This window comes from Tenrec ecaudatus, chromosome 1, assembly GCF_050624435.1.
Source record: "Tenrec ecaudatus isolate mTenEca1 chromosome 1, mTenEca1.hap1, whole genome shotgun sequence".
Classification (NCBI taxonomy): Eukaryota; Metazoa; Chordata; class Mammalia; order Afrosoricida; family Tenrecidae; genus Tenrec; species Tenrec ecaudatus.
In genome coordinates, this window is record NC_134530.1 from 170,739,783 (window position 1) to 170,763,175 (window position 23,393).

The following is a 23,393-nucleotide window of genomic DNA, read 5'->3' on the forward strand; positions in this document are numbered from 1 at the left end:
CAGAGTAGCACACACGGGAGGGACTCTGCAGAGAACATTGCAAAGGAGCCACGGAGAGGGATATCCTATCATCAGCATACAGGCCTGCCAAAGTAAACCAGAGTCCTAAATAACCCACGGACAAGCAGATGGATTCTGGGCTCCCACTTAACTCTATCCCCAATCCGAGAACAATTAGTTCTGATAACATAGCCTTGCTTGATACTCACCCTCATGACATGATCACTGAAAACAGGTGCTACAGCAAAGTGCAGGGAAGAAAGCAGATGGTGCCCAGCTATCAATCGGAATAGAGTCTAGGGTCTTAAAGGCTTGTATTAAAAAAAGTAGCCATCTAAGTGAGGCGTCAACTAAGTCCACATGGAAGAAGCACACCAGCTTGTGTGATCCAAAGATGACAATAAAGCTATCCCAAAATGATGAAGGGAAAAGCATCAAAGTTTAAATTGTGAACACCCAATTTGGAGAAGGCGATGGAGGTCAGTGGGAGCCCCAAACCCATCTGCACAGTAGCTAGTCAGATGAAGCCTCTGGCAGACCCCTTTAGCCACAGGCAGGTGACTTGAAAAGCTTTACTATCAGAAAGAGGTCATTGTAAACTTGATTATACTGCATCAAACTTGATACTTGATCAGTTGATCAATTCATACTTAGTCAGTTGACCCTCATGACCCAAACTGGATTTGTTCTAGGCTCCAGTATTTCTTGCTTATTCCATGACAAAATTTCTTCCCTCATTGTTTAAATATTGATGGTAGTCTTTTCTTTCTTACTCATTATTTGTATTTTTAGCTTTACAATTACTATTTTATGCTTGCTCTTTTGTTTTTTATTGTTTCTGTTGGGTTTCCCAGTTTGTGAAGCACAGAAGGAGTGATGCATAGAGACAGTAACTGATGCAATGGTTATCAGGGTTGGGTGGTGATGTGGGAGATAGGGTGAGGGGATTTGGGGAACAAACAATGAATGCAGGAGGGGGGAGGGAGCACTAGATCTGATTCTGATTATGTATATACAACTTATTTTAAAAGCGATTCAACCATGGATGTGTATGATATGTTAATACTATATCAAGAAAACCAAACTTGACAAATTACCATAGGTGAAGGGGAAAGTGTTGTTTTGTAGGGAGCATTGAGTTTATGTCAATGGTGGTAGAACAGGGTAACCTGGGAAAGGATATCAATAATGTTTGTACAACACAAAGAGTATAATCAATAACACTGAGTTATACAAGTAGAAGTTGTGGAATTGGAGAAGGTTCTGGTGTGTGTATTTTTGCCACAATTAGAAAAAATACATGAATAACAATGACTGTAAGGAAGAGAAAATGTTCTAGAATTGAATATGGTGACAAATATAACTCTTCTTGACATGATTGAATTATTAAATTGTATGACCTGTGGATGAAAGACTAATAAAACTTAAAAAAAAATTAAGTAGGTTGAATTGGTTCAAAGTAAGGGCAAATTTACATAACTTTAAAGGGCAAGTGACCCCTAGACACCAGGGGACTGTCTCTACTAATAGCCACCGAACTGGTTTGTCTACTTCCATTTGAGCCCTACTACAGTTTAACACTGGGAGATCAGAGAGACATTTTAAAATGTCATTGCATTTCTCTGCTCAAACCTCCACTACCTTCCCATCACATAATAAAAACGGAAAGGATCGCAACAGTCTCCAAGGCCCTAAGTGACCCAGAGCTGATTCCAAATTTTAGCTCTGCTCGTTGTGGCTTCTCTGGTCTTAGATGTTACTCCAACAAACGAAGTCTCCTGCCCCAGGTTTTGCCCTTGATCTCTCCGTGGACTGTTCATTTAGCTCTTTCCTAGACTAGCTCTCCACACTTACACTCTCAAATGTTTTTTCCTCAGAGAAGGGGCTCTTGACCCTTCCAACTAAAATGATCCATTTTCTATCTAATTTTTTCATAATATTTGTATGAGCAATAGGTTTGAAGAAGGCTATCGATGACTATGAGGAACTTTGGTGGCATAATGTTTACATGATGGGCTAACTCCAAGGTCAGCAGTTCGAAACCACCTGCCTCTTTGCAAGAGAAAGACAGAGCGTTCCATTCCCTTAAAGAGTTTGGAAGCTCCCGAGGGAAGTTCTGCCCTGTCCTATAGGGTCACTACAAATCAGACAGACTTGGCTCCAGGGCAGTGAGTTTTGAGTTTTGGATGGTAATTGTGAAAGTCAAGAATCCAATTGCAGAGGCTCCACAAGGATTGGAGTACAATGCTGTCTGTGATAGGATAATCTCTCTATACCTACCAAGAAATCCAATTAATACAACCTTTATACATGTCTACCAATGATCTAAAAACTGATCAAACATGCAATCAAGATACATTGATATAACATAATGAATTCTATGGTACGTAAAAGATTATTACACTTTTTAAATAATGAAGGGTATTACACCTTAAAAAATACATTGATAATTACATGATTGGAATGTTGTGAGAGCTGGAAATCAAAAGGAAGAGTCGGTAATTGAAAAATTGATCTTACATGATAGAAAAAAAGCTGGAGATCACAAGAAAAATATTTTAGATGAATTTTTAATTGTGAATTAGGTGGAGGATTTACATATCAGACCATTAACTCTGTACCCTGCATTCAACAGTACAAACCACTCATCAATTTCATTACTTTCTGCATTTTATCCTCACATCCCAGCTTCTCTTCCCCCTCTTATGGATGGATCTCTATCCTTTCATTCTTCCTTTCAGCCAAGTCACTACCTGTCAGCCTTCTAGTCCATTGCTTTATCTTCCCGCCTTATCCCCTCCTCAGGTGTCTCCAAAGTCAGTTAACTTTGGCATGCAAGTCTTTGTCTTGGTTTCTATCCTTATAGCAATGATTTCATACAATATTTGTTCTTTTGTGGTTGATTACCTTCACTCAGCACAGTGCTCTCCAGGTCTACCCATGTCATGAGGTGCTTGGTGGTTTCACCATTGTTTTTAGCAATGTATAATATTCTACTGTGTGCTATACCAGAGTTCCTTTATCCATTGTGTGTTATACCAATGTTTCTTTATTCATTGTACTGATGAGCATTTGGGATGTTTCCAATTTCTTGTTATTGTGAACAGTGCTATGATGAACACAGGGGTGCTTTTATCTATTCATGTTATGGCTCTTATTTCTTTTTAAAAATCATTTTATTGTGGGTTCTTACAATTCTTATCACAATCCATACATACATCCATTGTGTCAAGAACATATGTACACGTTTCTCTGTCAGTCGTGAGCGAGCAGGCAGGAGACCATTCGGCGGCACGGACACAGCAATGCCTAAGTCAAAGGAACTTGTTTCTTCAAGCTCATCTGGCAGTGATTCTGATAGTGAAGTCGACAAAAAGCTAAAGAGGACAAAGCAGGTTGCTCCAGAAAAGCCCATCAAGAAGCAGAAGACGGGGGAGACTTCCAGAGCCCTGTCGTCCTCTAAGCAGAGCAGCAGCCGAGACGATAACATGTTCCAGATTGGGGAAATGCGGTATGTCAGTGTTCAGGACTTCAAAGGGAAAGTCCTAATTGATATTAGAGAATATTGGATGGACCAAGAAGGTGAAATGAAACCAGGAAGAAAAGGTATTTCTTTAAACCCCGAGCAGTAGAGCCAGCTGAAGGAACAGATTTCTGACATTGATGACGCAGTGAGAAAACTGTAAGGCCCGAGCCATGCCCCCTGTGCTGTTCTCGTCGTCGTTTTAACCTGTCTTTTACATGGGCTTTTCTTCCCTACCTGGTATTTTCCAAGCTGTTGTATATTTGGATTGCAAAACAATTTGTAAGATGAATGCTTTCTTTTTGAGTGTGCATTATTAAAAATGTTCTGAGTGAAAAAAAAGAACATATGTACATTTGTTGCCATCATCATTCTCAAAACATTTGCCCCCCACTTGAGCCCTTAATATCTGCTGCTCATTCTCCCCCTCCCTCCCCACTCCCACATGAACCCTTCATCATTCATAAATTATTATTATTTTGTCATATATTTGCCTGTCTGACGTCTCCCCCCACCTTCTCTTATTTCTTTAGGGTATATACTCAGCAGAGGTATTGCTAGATCATACAAAATTTCTTTTCCCAGTTGTTTGAGGTAGTACCATATTACTTTTCACAATAGTTGTACATTTTTAAAGATCTACCAGCAGTGTATGAAAGTTCTGAACTCTCTGAGGTAGTTAGTTTATTGTGCCAACCTGGCCGATAAACACATATGGTATTAATTGAAGGGCAGAGAGCTAATTGGCTTGGGGAGCCTCGCCTTTCTTGTCTCTTGCTCTTTGATCATCAGACCAGTGTATGGCTGCCTTGCTTGTTCTGTGCCTTAATTTGCAAGCTACACTACCTGTGGGACACCTAACCCGTGGACTGTGTTGCTGTAATTTGAGGTTCCTTCAAGATCTGCTTCGCCACACCATTGGAATTAATATCTCATGAGCTGGGGACTATGGGACCCTGTCATATGGCTGACTGTTGGTGACCTGCCTTGCTGTTTGCTGCCTGTGCCCGGATAGTCTGAATTGCTCTACAGAGGACTACCCCCCCAGTGGCCCTCAAGATTGGAAGGACTTGCCAGTGTCTCACAATTGTCTCACAGAAGTGAGTTGCACTGAGCCATTTGTACTGCTTTATAATTTAATTAACTGTTTATTTCTTATTTTATATATCTGTTTATCTGTGTAAATATATATAAAATTATTAGCATTCTGGTTTTGTTTCTCTAGAGAACCCTAACACACTCTCTGAACATTCTCAGCACTTGTTGTTAGTTGGGCAGTCAATGTTGGTTATGAGGTGATATCTCATCACTGTTTTGTTTGCATCTCCTAGATGGCTAATGATTTTAAAATATGAATATTAGTCATTTGGATGTCATTTTTTCTTTCTTTTTCTTTATTTATATTTCGATGTAATTTTTAAAAACATTTTATTAGGGACTCATACAACTCTTATCACAATCCATACATACATCAATTGTATAAAGCACATCTGTACATTCTTTGCCTTCATCATTTTTAAAGCATTTGCTCTCCACTTAAGCCCTTTGCATCAGGTCCTCTTTTTTACCCCTCCCTCCCCGCTCCCCCCTCCCTCATGCGCCCTCGATAATTTATAAATTATTTTGTCATATCTTGCCCTGTCCGGCGTCTCCCTTCACTCCCTTTTCTGTTGTCCGTCCCCCAGGGAGGAGGTCACATGTAGATCCTTGTAATCGGTTCCCTCTTTCCAACCCACTCACCCTCTACCCTCCCAGTATCGCCCCTCACACCTCTGGTTCTGCAGGTATCAAAGCCCATTTGTCGGCCACTGGAGATCCCCTCGCAGAGGGGTTTAGGGGAGGAGATGAGTCTGTCAGGGTCCGATGTAGCACCGATGAAGAACACAGCTTTCCTCCAGTTCCTAAATGCTTCCTCCCCACAACTACCATGATCTGAATTCTACCATGTAAGTCTGGATAGAGCAGAGGTTGTACACTGGTGCAGATAGGAGCTGGAGGCACAGGGAATCCAGGGCGGATGGATGTCATTTTTCATGAACTATGTGTTCATGTATTTTGCCCACTTTTTAATTGAATTGTTCATTTTTCTCTGATTGAGGTTTTATAGTTTTCCACATCTTTGTCAAGTCTTTGGGTTTTTTTCTGCTGATAAAGTCATATCATCTGCAACTAGTAAGAGCCTCACATGTCTTTGTCCATTTCCCCCCCTTTGTGTGTGGATAAGACCCCTAGTACAATACTGAATAAGAGTAGTGATAAGGCCATGCTTAGCTGGTTCACATTTGTAGGGAGAATGCTTTCAGTTTTACCCCCTTGCGTGAGGTGTTGACTTTGGCTTTTCATATATGACCTTTATTTTGCCATTTCCCTTCTCTTATTTTGTTGAGGTATGGGCATTGGCACCTGACAGAACTTTGCAAGACCAATGACTTCCTTCCTTGCAACTGCCTTTTATTCGCCAATATAAGCAGCCATTGTAGAGTGGAACCTCACCAGATGGGATATGCAACAATCACATTGACAGTATTTGTGGGAGAACACCATGAAGAATCTCAGTATCATCAGCCAAAACAAAGTCTGGAGCTGACTATGGAGAAGACCATTAATTGCTCACATCTAAGTCAGAGAAAATCTAGAAGACCCTCAACCCGACGGATGGACACAATGCTTCCAACAATGACCTCAAACATAACAATAGTTATAGGCTGATGCTTGGCATGGCCATGCTTCGTTCTGTTTTACACAGATAGGGTCACTTTAAGTCAGAACTGACTGGATGGCACCTAACAATGACAACACAAAGTTCAGGTGGAAACTGAAAAAAGAAAATTGAAAGTCTTTCATTAAAAAGGAAAGAAAAGGTCAAAGTGACTGTAAGACCACATGGAAGAAGCACACCAGCCTGTGTGATCATGAGGTACTGATGGGGTCAGGTATCAGGTATCAAAGACCCAGAACAAAAAATATTACCAATGTGAATGAGGGGGGGGACATGGAGACCCCAAACCCATCTGTAGACAATTGGACACCCCCTTACAGTAGGGTCACAAGGAAGAGACGAACCAGTCAGGGTGCAGTACAGCACCAACAGAACACTTCTTTAATTCTTCTGCTCCACCCTCCTCACTATCATGACCCCAATTCTACTTTACAAATCTGGCTAGACCAGGGCATGTATACTGATACAGATAGGAACTGGAAACGGAATCCAGGGCAGATGAACACTTCAGGACCAGTGGTGAGGGTGGCGATGCAGGCAGGGTGGAGGGAGAGTGGGGTGGAGAGGGGGAACCGATTATAAGGATCTACATATAACCTCCTCTCTGGGGGATGGACAACAGAAAAGTGGGTGAAGGGAGACATTGGATAGTGTAAGATATGACAAAATAATAATATAAATCATCAAAGGTTCATGAAGAAGGGGGAGTGGGGAGGGAGGTGGAAAATGAGTTGATGTCAGGGGCGTATGTGGAGAACAGATGTTTTGAGAATGATGAAGGCAATGAATGTACAAATGTGCTTTACACAATTGATGCATGTATGAATTGTGATAAGGGTTGTATGTACCCCTAATAAAATGATTTAAAAAAAGAAAATGATGATGGCAACGTATGTATAAATGTGCTTGACACAATGGATGGATGAATTGTGATAAGCACTGTAAGAGACCCAAGAAAAGAAACTCTGAAACTTGATCTTGAACAGACTAGCTAAAGTGAATGGAAGAAATGATAACGCAAAAAAGCTAACGAACATTTCAAAGGGCAGCTTGAGAAGAAAAAAGTAAACCACAGTAATAAAATATGCAATGACTTTGAGTTTGAAAGCCAAAAAGGAAGAACATTCTCAACATATGTCAAGTTGAAGGAAATAATGAAAAAATTCAAGACCCGAGTTCCTATATTGAAGGATTCTATGGACAGAAATCTATCACTTATTTATCAGTTTGTCATGCTGTGATGGCTTGTGTGCTGCTGTAACTCTGGAAGATATATCACAGGTACTTCAGATGCCAACAGGGGCACCCAAAGTGAACAGGTTTCAGCAGAGCTTCCAGACTAAGAGCAGACCACATAAAAGGCATCAGCTGCTCACTTTGGAGGAAGTAGCTACTGAAAACCTTTTGCATGGCTTCAGATACTGAAGGTCTAAGGAACGGACGCAAAGCATTGTCAGAGACAGTACTGGAAAGGCCCCTCAGGTTGGATGGCACTTTCTCAGAGAGAGCATCTCCACTTGCTTTCTCAAAGTAGAGTTGACCACGGTGATGCGAATGGAGTAAAGACTGTTAAGGGTAAAGTCTAGAGCATCTGTATTTGCTGTTGGGGAGCAACTCAAAATGAGAAGAGACTGCTGTGAAAATTACTAATAATTGGAACTTGGAATGTACGAAGCATGAATCTAAGACAATTCGAAGCCATCAAAAGTGGAATGGGACAAAGATCCATACCCTAGGTAGGAGAGAGCTGAAATGGACTGCTGCTGGTCATTTCGAATTAGAAAACCACGCGCCAGGAATGGGACAGCCCACAGGAATGGTGTTGGGCTCCCTGTCAAAAAGGACATTTCAAGATCTAGCTTGAAATACAATGCTGCCTGTGATAGGATTATATCTATCTTCAAGGAAGTTTAATCAGTAAAATTATTACTAAAAGTTATGCACCAACCAGTTCTAGTGGTGAAGTAACTGAAGAATTCTAGCAATCTCTGCCATCTGAAATTTATCACATGAAAGAATGCTGCAAGACTAATGACTTGTTCATAGTAAATACCTTTTTAAACAACAAATAGCAACTAGACATGTGTGGGATACAAAAAAGGCTTTTCCCCAGTTTGTCTCCCCCAAATATATGTCGGACCTAGGACACTGCTTGCAACACATGATAAACAATTGCAGCGCACTTAGAAGCAAGCTGCTTAGAAGTGATCTCCTTCAAGGTATCAGCCATCCGGAGCAATCTAACTACTGTCTGGTCCACTGTAGGTGGGCTCACACCCTACTGATAAGGATAGTGACTGTTTCCTTGGAGAGCCCAAAGAACTGGTCTAGCCAGCTCAAGGATGATCAAAGTTAGGCTGCCATCTTGAATCTAGGATCCTCCCTTCTTGTCACGTGTACCCCAAATCCCTCCTCTTCCTATTCCATGTACACCCCTAGGTCACCCCCCAACCCGTGCTGTATTGCCTATGATACAACCCCTTCCTGTGAAGTATGTAGTTACCTGCAATCAGGGGGCTTGCTTGCCCCGAAGTATGTATAAGCCTTGATTAAAAATAAATCCTTCTCCTTCCCTCTCTTGTCTTCCATCTCCAAGAGGGGCTGAGATGAGCATGCTACCATGAAATGTGTCTGACTCCTTTATTTTACTCTCTTATTCTCTGACTTTACTATGATCATTATATATTATCGCCATATGTGTGCCTACAGACCCGTGATAGTCAGGGGCTAGTTTACTCTGACACACATGGACTTCTCCAGATGGAATACCATAGAAATCAGTGTAAAGAAGGCCAAAACCCTTGCAACTGGGTAAATCCGTAACATTATGGCAAATGGAGAAAAGGCTGACATTGTTAAGGATTTTGTCCTTGGATCCATAGTCAATGATCATAGAAGTAGCAGTTAAGAGACCAAAAGATACAGCGCCTTAGGTAAATCTGCTGCACAGGAATACAGAGTTGACAGCACCTAATAAGAACAATTATTGCCTCGCTCAGCTCTTGAGCAGGTTCAATTTTATATACAACTGATTTCCTGCGCAGTGGAGAAGTCAAAGAAGCTGTCTCTGTGAGCACAGCGATCCACAGTGTAGAAAAATAAACATGGTAGACCAGGTTTTGGTTTTCTCCCTTCTCCAGTCCCTCAATTGCTCCCTATTTTCTAGTGTTCGGGTAGTTAGGTTACTATGAATAACTAGATAGTGGCGTCAACACGTGATATTGCTTCACTTACTTTGAGTTCTACTTAAACTTTTTTGTACAATATTAAACAAGTAGACTTTCTATTTGTATTTTTTAACAACTTTACATTAAACTTTAAAAAAATTTACAGGTAAAAAAGAAAAAGAACAATTATTATGCAGGATCGATTCCATGCCAGTAGATCATTAGCATCTGTGAGCCCGTGGATGGTAGTCGTGGTTGAGGTGTGGCAGGTATAGAGCAAAATATATTACCGATCCCGGCCAGGAGAAGCTGGCACCTTTTCCAAGCCAAAATGGAAAAGGTTCAAGGCAATCAACTTGTCACTAAGAGGTTGTTCTCCTTGTGGGCAGTCTTGAATTGGGGCTTCAGCATTGCTCTTTGTTGCTGACAAGCTGAGCCTATCAAGAGAAGGACCTAGCTCAGCCATGGTAAGAGAGAAGTCCATGCTAATGGGTCAATAAATAACCTCCGTGATTCCATTTATGAAGATGAGGATTAACAGGCAATCTTGAACAAGTCAACCTGTTAGATTGAATTGTGTCCCCCAAGCATGTTATAGATTCTAACCCAATAGTGGTTATAACCCCATTTGAGAGTGGGTATTCTTTATTATGTCAACACTATTAGTGTAGGCTGTATATATCTTCTAAGATATAACAGAGATTACATAAGATGCAAGTAGAGAAAGGATGGACAGATGTTAAGTGACCTGAAGATCTCAAAGTTACAGAAGAGACAAGGACCTTCCTCCAGGGCCAATTGAGAAAGCCTTCCTCTGGAGCTGGCACCCTTTATTTGGCCTGCTAGCTTCCCAAACTGTGAAAAATCAATTTGCTTATGAAAGCCACCCATCCTGGTATTTCTACTATAGCAGGACTAAATAACTAAGACACCATACATACCTTGGTGTACTTGTGGTGACCTTTAATATGGCACTTTGGTAAACCCTGCTCCCATAGAGCTCCCAGTCACAACCTTGTTCACCTTATGTTCCCACAGATCTGAGTGACTCCTCCACTGATCCCAAGTTAGGCCAGCAACGCAGCCTTAGGGTGGTGGGTGACCAGGCGCTCTGTGGCAGGAAGATGAGTTTTTTTGCTTCTATAAAGATTTATAGTCACAGGGACAATGATTCTATTGATGTTATTTTGGGCATGCCAGCCATTTCTCACTCCTGACAAAGTAGATTAGGTATACTGACTGAAAACCTACATTGAGACTTTCCCTTGCCACTGTTTTTAAGGACCATCTTTGAGGATATGTAAAGGTCGTGATCCAGATTTGTTTTACTCCAATGTATCCAGCTAACTCATCCATGAACCAGACCTGCAATATTTTTTCCTTCTATTTGAAGCAGAGATAGGCAAGAATGTGTGTGGGAAGGAGGTTTTGAAAAGAGCATGGAAAATGGAATGGAAAGATATGGAATTTTCCCAAGACGATCGTGAAACTCCCTCATTATGTCCATAACTATGTTAATTCTTTCCCTGACACACAAGTCCATAAGGAGGCCTGCGCAATTTGACTTAGGCATTTATTACGGAAGGCTCATGAAGCAAGAGGGGTAAGTTAAAAGGAGCACATCAGTGCAATAGGTTGTCATTTTACACTCCAGGAGTCTTTGTTCAATTTAACTTGTGCCCACTAGGTGTCTTTCTGTTTTCTTTCCCTAGGTGGCCTTTTGGAATGTGCAATTTCTACTGTAAGATTCTTGTGGCATCCAAACCTTATGGCTTAGCAGATATACCCAGCTCACAAAGGACAAGCGATCACACATCACTCAGTATCTATCTCATGGTCAGAAACACAAATCCTTATCATGGCCTAATATGTTTTTAAAATGATAGATCAAGTCCATAAATATGAGCCCTTAAGTCCATAAATTCTTTAGACACACAGCACATACAATGATGCCGAATGCAGGAAGATCACAGGCCAGTGGGTGGAAAGTCTTGTGGATCCAATGGCGGTGGAAGCATCTCCAAGGCTCTGGTTGCCCTCAGTGTGACTCCATGAGGTTTGTCAACAGGAATGTGAAGTAGAGTGCACGGCGTCTCCAGGGAGGAAGTTCCCAGAATCTTCATAAGAAGGCCATGCTCACAAGGAGGCATCATCAGATGTGACGGAATTGAGAGACTAGACTCTGCTCCTTCACTTGTAATACTCTCAAATTGACAGATTATGTAACTACCACCCTTGGTATCTAATAAATGGATCAGGGTAGCACTTTCAAATGCAGAATATACTGCCTGCAAACCTTGAAGAAGCCTACCAAGGGCACTATTTCTTTAATTGGATAAAAGACAAAAGATTCAAGATGCAATACTTGTCCTTTACTTTGGAGATGTCCCAGAATACTCCAGACTACTGGCCTCCTCTAACAACTTCTCGCACCGGTCTAGTAGACTCCGCAATCTTGTTGGATTTACCCTCTACTCTGGAATGTTTCTCACCAAGAAGTCCGGAGTGCCCGTCCTTTTGTGATCATCAGGTTCCTTAATAAATAAATGTGCTTTTTGGCAGAACACGCGGGTCTCTGTGAACCAGTGTGTCAGGGAGGAAAAGAGGTAACAGAGGTATGGACATATTGAGGCAGCTTTAAGTGGCTTTTCATTTTCCATGAACTTTTTGAATGCTCCCTGATATATTTTTTGCCTATCCTTGGTGAATACACACTGCTTCACATAGAAGGTGCTTCAGTTTGGGGTGGGAGGGGGGGAATGGAATTAAAATGGAAAATTTCCACAAACGTTTTGAGTATCCATGTCTGCCTCCCTTATGAACACTGAAAGAATGTATTTGCTAGATTAGAGGTAAATAAACTTCAGTAAAGGGCCAGTGGCTAAACATTTCGGGTTTGGGGGTCACATTGCTGTTATCATAACTAAACTCAGTGTGGTACCAAAACATCTACACACAAAACAGGCATGAGCCAAATTTGCCTTATGCGCTTACAGCTTGTTGGTCTTTGTAACAGATTTATGGCTACAGGAGATGAGAACCTGCGCCCCCACCTCCCATATCCTGCAAGCTTGTTGAGGCTATCACTCATCTGCCAAAATTTCCAGACTGAAATCTTGTGTTTGCTACCTTCGCAAGAGTTGGGGTGTGGTTCTGGAGGCTTCCACTTGGCCATTAGGCCAATGGTGAAATCTTCTCATTGTAAATACACATTTGGAAAGCAGGGGCATACTTATAAAGTTGGTATTTGAATCGGCTGTGAGATGATAAGACTTTTGAGTCCACATCTGACCCCCTACTCCTCAATTATAACAATGACAGGATGCGAAGGGGGAGCAGTCTGACGGTGCTTCGGGTTCCTGGGTAAACATCCTTAGGCACTGTATCGAACAGTCCTCAAGTGAGGCTTCCCAGTATATAGGTGAATAAATGGTCCCTTTGGGGAAGAACAGGGGAGTAGCTATTTGTGAAGTGCAGAAAGCAGTGTTTTTGTTCTTTCATCAGATTTGGACCGCACCTGAAACTAAGGAGGCTAGATCAGCTCAAGAGGTCACCTGGGGAGGAGACACTGTTGGCTTGCTTCAGGTTGCAGGATGTAATCTATCCTGCCCTTGTGAGGAAGGCAATGATGAACTTCCTAGTTGGCTAAAGACACTCGTACATGTCCATCTATGGGACACTGAAGCCCCATGTTGGGACCCCAGAAACTCTATATAAACTTCACTATTTATATGCTTTTTTCTTCTTTATTGTAGTCATTAGTACACTCTCTGAGGAATTTTTGAGTCATTCCAGCAAATTAATGAAGCCATAGAGGGAGGGAGAGGCAAGCAGGAGCTGGTGTTCACAGTCCAATAGTAATCTTCTAATTTGTAACCCACTGAGAGCTCCAGGTAGCTAGCGTTGGACAGGGAGGCCAACTTGGCCTGGAGGTGACAGGATATAAAGATAGGAAGGCGAGGGCTAGTTCCATACACACATTTTGGAAATTGAATTAGTGCTGATCCTTACCACACACCAACCGAAGTGGGTACCCATTACCTACTGCACAACTACGTGTACCTGCCATGGTGTTGCAGGGCCCTGAAGCCTCGTTGGTGGGGAATTGAGTCCTTTGTTACTAAGACCTGTCTATAGTAACTTTCCATTGACCTCAGCCCTGTTCGATCATTCTTGATCTTTCTTAGTTCCTTCATCGGCTGCCCATGTGCCTTGCCCCTAGGACCATCCGTGTCTTATTAGCCATTTCCACTTAGATCTTACTACCCATTATGGAAAGTCACCCATCTTGCTCCCAGTTACTGTTGCCATCTGGTCTCTGCTATGCCAGCGTCCCATCATCTCCAGAGTACTAGGGACCTTAGAGCTTTAAAATCTCAGCTTCAACCTAGAGAGGTCAGCCACATCTAAGCTTCTCAAAGATGCTGGTGATTCACTCATCAGTGTATGTATTACCTCAATAAAAATAAGTAAAGCAGTGGGGCCTAAAGAATATAGTCAGTTGGCTCAGTTTTCAGGCAGCACAATGTTAAAATACGGCATTTAGCGGGCTCCCCAAACTTATTCAGACACGCCCACTTCCTCCGAGATCTTTGATGCTTTTACCTATGGCCTACCATCTCTGCTTCATCGAATGTGGATCACTACTTCCCCAGCTTCCAAAAGCCATCACACAGCCTATCAGAATTGTCTCCTGGAGCCCTTGCCAGACATTAGATTCCTGGTCATAGAAAAATGTTTCTAAAAGGAGGCATTAAAACATTGATGAAAAAAATCATTTCCCCACAAAATTTTTGGAACCCACTCAGATTGTTACAAATTCTGTATGAATTCTAAACTCATGAAATGCCTTCAAACAACCACACATGTATTTTCTAGTATCCAGAATTAGGAGGCAAAGGAACATTTCTTTTAAAATTTGAGAACATAAATATTTCCCAGAATTTTAAACCTGAAGGCTGTAATGGTTATTTTTAAACAACAGGAAAGGCTAGAAAAGTGCTAGAGATGTCCTCACTGACACCTTCCTGCTGAAGAAAAGCATTCTCTAGCAGCAACTTTCACATAGGAAAGAACAGCCTTTCTACAAGAAGAGAAATGCATCATTTCCGCTGGGAATTATGGAAATGAGGAAGGCTCTCAAGCAGTAACATTCAAAGGTAGTTTGCAGACTTAAAGCAGTCTATGGCGTTTTGTCCTAGTCCACAACACAAAACATCGAGAGTTCTAAAAACTGTGTTAAACCCCCCCTCCCTCCATTATTTGCTATCCAAGTGCGTGATCCTGCTAAACAGGGTCTGTCAACCTTGAGTGGCAATATCCAGAGTGCGCTGAGCACTAGGCCGAGGCAGGAGGAGGAATGCTTATTAGTTTGCAAAGACCAGATGATCAAAACCAAACTGGCTTTTCAACACATTGCTCCACATGCTCTCCGATAATTCCAGTCGTTTTCAGAAAAGGAGGAAACCCGAGGTCATCTTGTCTGTGTTGAATACAAATTAATGTCAGGAAATGAAATGCATATAAATTTCTGAGTGGAAAACTAATTTGCTTTGTAAACTTTCCCTAATCACAATAAAAAGTTCAAAAACAAAACAAACAAAAAAAAGTGGTGTAGGAACAAAAGCACTTCCCTCCTTGCCACTCACACAGAACATGTGGATCTTCAAGGCGTGAAAAATCTTAACCCATGTCAGCTGCTCAAAGTGGCTCAGAGGAAGAATGTGAATTGGCTCAGGCAATAGTTATTGTTCTGTGTGCCAAAGCAGGAGATCCAGCTGGTCGGACCAGATTATCCACCGATGCATGGCAGCCACAGGCCCCAGGCCCACTCACTGGCTCCAACACAGAATAAGGTCAGCTCCAAAAGAAACAATTAAAAAACATGTTACTATATTATTAGCATCATCAACAATGTGATAGGTTAAAATAGAATGCATTTGAAGGGCTTTCCAGATGTAAATATTGAGAGAGGGAAGATGGGTGCAAGTCTTCTTTGCCAAACGAGGTGCAGAAGACGGAGCTGGGGAGCAGAGCGAGGTTTGCTACTGTACGCCACTGGAAGCCCAGCAATGCTAACACTCTTCACTCTGCAGCTTATAGAAGATGAGGGGGGGGGGGTCAGAAAAAGACCTCGATCAAGAACAGCCCACACGCCTCGCTCAGAATATTTATTAGACAGTGCCCCACAGGCCTGCAGGAAAAGGGGCCTGGGTTACACCATTCCCCGGATCCCAAGTCACCTCCCTGAATCAAGGGACAGGATCTGAAGGGAAATCAGAAGTCTCAAAGAAACCAGAATGTATCTGTAGAAGATCAGTCATATCCCAGCCCTTACATAACAACTGTCTGCTTACTGTGGGGAAGGGGGTTGTTGTGAGTCTAGGAACTATAGGTGAACTAGAAAGGAAAAGGAAACAGGGTGGATTTTTTTCTTGTCTCTGCTTAGGCTCAGCAATAAATAAGTATTTTTAAAAGAGAGAAGAGGAAAGACGGGGGCAAAGGAAGGTCAGGGGCTGAGTTCACCTAGCTCACATGGCATTGTAGAAAGAACCAGGAGAGTAATTTGGGTTCATGGCTGAAACAGGGAGGGCTTCTCTCCCAATTAAACCGTTCGTATCAGAGAATTCAGAGCAGTCTGAAGGGGGAGGGCATGATGACAAAGCACAGCTCCAGCCTAGATCCACCCTGTTCCCAAAGGCCCTTCCCAGAACTGGAGAAATAGAGTACCAGGTTTTTGTCCCGGCTCCTGGGCCTAAGGCAGGGGACAGAGACAAGGCACAAAGACCCTGGGTGTGAAGGTGATTCTCAATCGGTGTGGCCATAAATAACATCATTTGGGGAGAAGGAAGAAGGTGCTTGCCCCAAGAGGAAAGCCCTCCTTTGCTGGGCCTGTTAGCAGCAGAACCACAATTGAGTAGGGCTAACAGAAACGGCCTACAGAATAGGTCTTCTTCCTAGAGGAGACGAAAAGCCTCAGCTGGTATGGCACAGTCTTGGTGGGATGGCAGAGGGCACTGGGCAGATCTCTCCACAGATGACACTCCTGCCTCAGCTACCCAGGGCTCTGCTGACTCCAGATGTTTCCCATGGCTGGGAACCAGGGAGGAAAACGTGTGGTGTTTCACATGATCAGACACTGTTCACCATTGGCACCTGGTGGGCCTGACAGATTGAGGGCATCCAGATCAAAGTTGAGGCCAGGAGGCTGGAGAAGAGACGAAGGGACTCAGACCACTGCTCATTTCAGGTCAGACTTTCTGAAGGTTCATCCCAATAGCCAAAGTTAACTCCTAGATGGAATCATTACGGGTTACGAAATTCTGAAAAATCTAGGAGGTGCAAATATACTCACCATCTCCCCAGCCAGCTCTTTTGGGGGATGACCCAAGTCCTGTAGCTAGAAATAAGGAGAGAAGAACATGAGAGCAGCGGGGTGGTGGTGAAATGGACCCCACAATATGACAGCAGCCCAGAGAAGCAAAGGGAGCTGTGATCTCTGGGCGTTTTCCCGAGGACGATGCTATGTGACCACTCTTCTGTTCCCTCCTCACCCAACTTTGGCAGTGTGGCGTCCTTTCAGGTACCGCCTCACTCGATACCAATGCAAACAGCACCAGACGGCTTTACCTGCTGCATAAGATCCAGCACCATCTCAAAGCGAGCCTTTTGAGTGGCCTCACTGTCGGTAGGGGACTCTGCCTCAAACTGCTCACATATCTTGCCCATGACACTGTGCTGCTCCTGATATTTCTCAAACTGCTCTGGAGGTAGAGATTCGCGGTGACTCTGCAACCACTCTGGGTACTGAGGAAAGGGAGAATGGAGAGTTCCGAATGAACTGAACAAAGAATAGGGAAAAGCAGTGAGCACAACATTTACAATATGCAGGGGAGGGGGCATAGGAGAGGCAAGAGCTAAATTAGCAAGTTCTGCCTACGAAATAGCACCTGCTCAAACCAGATCACTTAAGGTCTACATTAGAGTCTGGTAAAGTATTTTAGGTGAAGGGCCAGATGGTAGGTAGGCTTTGTGGGTCAGACATGGTCTCTGTCATGCTTTGTGTTTTATTTTTTAACAGCCCTTAAAAATGTAAGCCCCCCTCCTTATGGCTTCTCGGCATTTTTGCTAAGATCAAGTATAAAAATGTAACCCCCCCTTAAAAATAATTATTTTATTTATTTATTAGTATTAATCATTTTATTGGGGGCTCATACAGCTTTTATCATCATCCATGCATCCATCCATTGTGTCAAGCACATTTGTACATTGGGTGCCATCATCATTTTCAAAACATTTTCTACCTGAGCCCTTGGTTATCAGCTCATTTCGCCCCCCTTGCCCTTGATAATTTATAAATTATTATTTTTTCATTTCTCACACTGACTGATGTCTCCTTTCACCCACTTTTCTGTTGTCCATCCCTCAGGGAGGGGGTTATAAGCTCTATCTGTACCCGTTTAGCCGGTTACTGGTCTAGCCGGATTTCTAAAGTAGAATTGGGATCATGACAGTGCGGGGGAGGAAGCTTTAAAGAATGAAGAGGAAAGTTGTATATTTCATTAGTGCTATACTGTGCCGTGACTGGCTCGTCTCTTCCTTGTGATCCTTCTGTAAGGGGGTGTCCAAGTATCTAGAGATGGGCTTTGGGTCTCCACTCTACATTTAACTGTATGCTGCCCCTATGTCACTAAAAATGCCTATACCTATAGTAAAACCATATGCTCTCTGACTACAGACCTAACATTTAAACCACTCTTTAACTGTTCATGGCACAAAGCTAGTACTGATGAACATATCCTTAGTTGGCGCCTTGTGGTGGAGTGGTTACATGTTGGGCAACTAACCTCGAAGTTAGTTGTTCAAAACCAACAGCCACTCCTTGGGAGAAAGACGAAGCCTTTTACTCCCGTAAAGAGTTACACAGTCTCAGAAACCTACAGGGGCAGTTCTATCCTGTCCTGTATAGTTGCCAAGAGTCAGAATCGCATCGACTTGATTGGAGCGAGTAGTGAATCACTGTAGGACAAATAAGGAGGGGGCCAGGTTGGCTTCAAAAGGTCTGTGGAAAAATTGAATGAGAAGATAATGGGTTTTTTCCATAAACTTCTTGAAACCCTGGTAAGTGAAGGTAGAACTACAGGAAGGAGTTAGTCCCAGAGTCATGAGTCAGTTTATAGGAAATTAGAATGGAGAGGATTCCTCTCTTATCCCAGAGATTTTCAGTGTGGTAACTTTGATTTCTCCAGTAATACATATTTCAAATAAATAAAAGAAAAACAACCAACCAGAAACTAAGAGACTTGCACATTCAACTTAGACTATGTCTGCAGGCCCTGAGCACACAGTCGCCCATATGAATTGATACAATGGAAAGCAAGGAGGAAAAGCAGAAACAGGATCCCAAACCTTTTCTGTGATCTCCTTCAGCGATGGGTACAGCACATCCTTAGATAGTAGGTTCTGCATGATACTCTGCATGATGGGAAGGATGTTCCCTTCTCCATCCCCTTCATCCATCCTCAGCCCCTCCATGGCCTTGTTCAGCTCTTCCTCCGACATGCCTGAGTTCTAGGAAAGGTGAACATACTGTCTCCTCAGGATGGTTCACCATCCTTCCTTTCAAGCGAGAAAGTAGAAGCTCAAGAACTATTTGAGCATGCCTATTTTATAAGTGAGGCAAGGATAGACTTGGGATGATACCTGACAGCTTCTGTCATTTGAGACCCTGCTGGTGAAGATGTATGGGAGTGGGCCCCATGTGGTTACCCATCCCTGCCTACTCACCTGAAGGTCAGTGGCATTTTTGGCTAGTCCACTTAATGTTTCTTTCAGGCAAGAAGTGAATTCTTGCTGGGAGTTGGCATCACTGCCTAGGAGGAAAGATCAAAGAATGAGGGGTCATTTGGGATTTTTTAGCTGCCTGGGTAACCATTTACCAATGAATCACTATCATGTCAAATATTTAAAATCTGTTATCTTCACAGTCAAAACGGTATGGCCTGTGTGTCAGTTTATTGTCCATGATGGCACTCAGAATAACAGTGCACCTTTCAAAATGGTGAGTTGTGATGAATCTTTTCTGTAACTTTTCAAATGCTCTCATCTCCTTTATTCAACCGGATCCCCATCCTTTCTCCCATCTCCTCTCTTAACCCTCCTCTATAACAATGACAGGCACCGGAGTTGCCATCAATACGACAAAGAATTCTGGTGTTCTCAAGCATCTGTGACATTTTCATTTCCCTTATTTTTGGCAGCCTGGGCCCCCCTCCTTACCCACTCTGCCGGCGGCCTCGGAGAGCTTTTGGAACTGCTCTACCAGGTGGGGCTCCTCCTCAGCCAACTCCTTCATTGCCTTCTCGAACTCTGCAGTGGCTTGGGAAGCCAACTCACTGTCGAACAGTTCCTGGAAAAACTTCTCTTGGGAGGCGAAGAGGGCATCCTGTGTAAGGTGGGGGTGTGTGTGGCTGAAATATGTGTCTCTTACTTGGCACCTCACTGCACCTGGCCTGCGTAGAAGCCACAGGCTTTGGGAAGCGCAGTGCCTCCCTCCTACCCACCTCTACTGGAAATTCTAACTAGCTCTACAGATGAGGACAGCAATGAAAGCATTTAGCCGCAGGTAGCACCCCAAGCTAAACATTTAAACTTTGCTTTTTACTCAAGAAATTCCTTGAGATCCCTCCACTTAACCTCAAGCCTTGGTTTTATAAGGATGGAGACATGTAGGAGCACTCAGCAATGTGAGGCCACTCCCAGCCCCTCTGGGCCCACAGGGGACTGCCCCATCTTGGTTCCTAGCTTCATGCCCATTTCCTTCCCGTCCCTTAATGGTTTGGAATGTATACTTTAGCTGTGTCTCCTGGTGATCTCTTGTGCAGCCCCGATGCGTCTGGAGTAGTAGTGGTGGTGGTGGTGGTGCTGGTTGGGGGTGCTGGGGAGGGTTTGGCCTTATCGAAGTCATCAAGAGCACCTTCAGAGACAAGAGACACAGTGTGTTGGGGTGGCTAAGGATGAAAGGGGATAGTTCCCTGGGCAAAGCATTAGAAGAACAATCATCCAAATTGCCAACTTTCCTACATTTTCCTCCTTTTTTTGAGTCTCCTCCTCCAAGTCCATCCTTCAATAAGTTTCCCACGTCTCCCCCCATTACCTGGTGTACTGTGATTTCTTCCAAGAGGAAGAAATCCCTAAAGGTGGAACAAGTAAGCCAGTCTCAAAGCTGGGAGGAACAGGTCAAAAGAAATTCTGCAAAGGGTCAAGTAATGTCCATTTACAGGATCCCTCCTGGCTCATCACACAATAAGGCTTCTTGATAAAGCCGATATAAGTGTGCACCTGGAACACAGAACACAGCCCTGAATTCGCTTGGGGGCCCAAGAACGTCCAGTCCACCGGAGATTCCACGGGGCCTGGAGCCTGCACGAACTGAGGGGCACTCTTTGCTCTTAGCTTCCACCTGAGCTTCCCCTCAGCAAGGCTCCTGGGGTTCTGGTGGGCCCCATCTCTGCAAGTCACACAGTCGCTTGGCGCTCCCCGTTTCCGTTCACTTAGCCGCCTTCCCACCTCTCTGTTAGGCAAGAGGCAATGGGTCGCCACCACCACTCGCTGGCCAGGCCTGGGGCCGGTGCGTGGGAGGGGTGGGGGGACGCGCGGGCCTTTCGGGGCAAGAAACCGGCCGAGTGGGGCGGGCCGTCTCCCAGGGGAGTCAGCCGGCGGACCCCGCGGCTGGCTCGGGCCCCGCTTCCGACGAACGTGGTGGCCGAGTCCGCTGGAGCTGCGGGCCCGCTACGGGAGCTGGCAGGGGGCCCAGTGAGGGAAAGGGGACGGGCCGGGAGAGCAGTGACCGCGCCGGCTCGAGCCCGCCGCGGACGGAGCCCGGCCGAGGGAAGGGGCCCGTAACACGTCGTCACCTCGAGAACGAGTTCGACGAGGAATCGGGGAACGCCGTTCTGGGGGCGAGGAGGTCAACGGTCTGGGTCATCCGCGGCCAGAAGGGAGCCCCCCAACTCCCGCCGCGAAGGCGAGGGTGACCCAGAGATTTTCTTGCGAGTCACAGTCGGACCTCCGACCCCGTCCAACCCTGGGAGGCGCTCAAACCTTCCAGGCCCGCCTGGCCCCGGAGCCAGTCCTCGCGCCCGCCCCTGCCCCTCGGGGCTCTTACTTTCCAGCAGCTCTTCCAGTTCCCGGTCAGCGTCCGCCCCAACGCCGAAGTCCCCCTCAGCGGCGGCCATCTTGCTACCTCCGGCCTGCCGTAGGGGCGGGACTGCTGAGCCCCTCACGCTGACTCCGCCCTCTTCTGCCTTGAACAACCAATAGGATTGAGGCCGAGTCCGGAGCCGCCATTTTTAAAGGGACAGGAAGCTGAGCGTTTGCTCTCGCTGGGAGAGGGAGGAGCCTTGGAGGCCGGAGTAGAGGGGCGTGGGGTGGGGTTTGCTAACTCCAAGGTTGGCGCTTCAAGTCTACTAGCTTCCACTTTGGGGAAGAAAGAGGAATTGAAGCACTTGCTGATGACGGTCAAGCATTGCAGACTTGAGTATGGATTACAAAGAAGACCAAAATCCTCACAATCAGACCAAAAGATATCATGATCCATGGAGAAAAGATTGACGTTCTCAAGGATTTTGGCTTACTGGAATACACAATGCTCATGGACGCAGACACCTCTGTAGAGTACTGAGGAGCAAGCATGTTACTTTGAGGATTAAAGTGCACCTGACCCAGACTATGGTGTTCTCCAATACACCTCTCATATGCATGTGACAGTTAAACACTGAATAAGGCTCATTGAAGAAAAATCAATGCATTGGAATTGTGGTGCTAGAGAAGAATATTGAAAATACCATAAAGTGCTAAAAGCACAAGCCAATCTGTGTTGGAAGAATTATGGGCAGAGTGTTCCTTAGAGGCAAGGATAGTTAAGACTTCATCTTACATACTTTGAGCATGTTGTCAGGAAGAATTCATCCCTGGAGGACATCATACTTGGTAAAGTGCAGGGGCAGCAGATGGGAAGGGCCCTCAAGGAGCTGGATTGACACAGTGACTACATTAATGGGCGCAGGCACAGGAACAATTGTGAGGATGGCACAGACCACGCAGTATTTTGTTCTGCTGTACATAGGGCTGCTATAGGTTGGAGCTGACGATGGCATCAACAATGGCATCCAAAAGCAGAAGTCGAGTTAAGTCAGGATTGGCTTGACGGCAAACTTCCCATTGGGGATCATTGAACGACAGGGACTGGAGAGTAATGTATTGTGATCTTCTGCCTGGTTATTTGCTGATCTGGCCTCATGTCATATGCCCACATCATCTAAAGAAGTTGCCCTTGCATTATATCTTCTTAAGCTGTAGGTAGACCAGATCAGGACAAATTGTCCACAAACAACCAGAAGGTACACATATATAACCAAGAAGACAATTGGAGGGCATAGGATTATACTACTCTGCCCCACCCCCACCCATCACACCCTTCAGTTTTTTTGCTCAACTGTCATTTCTTTTGAGACATCCTTCTTCAGCCTCACTGAATAGTTACAAACCCTCATATATACAAGCATTTTCTTTCAGGGTTTATATTTTTCTTAACACTAAACATCATCTGACAAGATTTTTAGAAAATCTTTCTCTCTTCCTTGATCCTTCTTCAATTTGAACACCATGCAGGAAAGGATTTTTTTGTTCCCTGTTGTCCTACTGCTGAGTCTCCAGCTCTGAGGCTATGGTCTAGTATTTAACAGGTACTCATCAGCAACCCTTTGTTCTCCTTGACTTACATGGGCAGCTGGATTCAAGACATCTCTCATTTCCTAAACTTCATGAGAACTGCTAGAATAAAGGATCCAAGGCAGGTGTAGTATGTAATTCAAATGCAGTAAGAATATTGAGTCAATCCAATAGAAGGGAAATAAAGCAACCTTGGGGCCTTAGTCTGAGCAAAGGGACAATTCAAATGTAGTAGTAATAGGCCTGATCCAGT

General features: G+C 44.2%; 1 protein-coding gene and 1 pseudogene across 4 annotated transcripts; one reads left to right on the forward strand and one right to left on the reverse strand.

The window, feature by feature from the left end:
- Window positions 1-3,258: 3,258 nt before the first annotated feature.
- On the forward strand, window positions 3,259-3,785 carry LOC142437156 (activated RNA polymerase II transcriptional coactivator p15 pseudogene; annotated as a pseudogene).
- A 5,804-nt stretch (window positions 3,786-9,589) lies between these two features.
- Window positions 9,590-21,685, reverse strand: PEX19 (peroxisomal biogenesis factor 19). 4 transcript variants are annotated; one of them, XM_075563660.1, is made up of 8 exons: window positions 21,576-21,685; window positions 20,260-20,384; window positions 19,688-19,853; window positions 19,196-19,281; window positions 18,818-18,979; window positions 17,039-17,215; window positions 16,764-16,808; window positions 9,590-9,846 (listed from the first exon to the last, which is right to left on the reverse strand). In XM_075563660.1, exons 1-8 carry the CDS (start codon window positions 21,643-21,645, stop codon window positions 9,814-9,816), a joined length of 864 nt encoding a protein of 287 aa, XP_075419775.1. In that variant the 5' UTR covers window positions 21,646-21,685; the 3' UTR covers window positions 9,590-9,813. The 4 variants fall into 4 exon arrangements, with proteins under 4 accessions (XP_075419775.1, XP_075419774.1, XP_075419776.1 ...); XM_075563659.1 differs by lacking the exon at window positions 9,590-9,846 and adding an exon at window positions 9,863-15,269; XM_075563661.1 differs by lacking the exon at window positions 9,590-9,846 and adding an exon at window positions 15,341-15,504.
- Window positions 21,686-23,393: the final 1,708 nt, after the last annotated feature.

What these genes read in the sequence shown, in the direction of transcription:
- PEX19 (XM_075563658.1), bottom strand. Translation starts at nt 21,645, where the DNA reads ATGGCCGCCGCTGAGGGGGACTTCGGCGTTGGGGCGGACGCTGACCGG. An exon ending in ACTGGAAGAGCTGCTGGAAA is followed by an intron (nt 20,385 to 21,575) that starts GTAAGAGCCCCG and finishes TTGTCTCTGAAG; the next exon opens with GTGCTCTTGATGACTTCGAT. An exon ending in AAAATGCCACTGACCTTCAG is followed by an intron (nt 18,980 to 19,195) that starts GTGAGTAGGCAG and finishes CACCTTTCCTAG; the next exon opens with AACTCAGGCATGTCGGAGGA.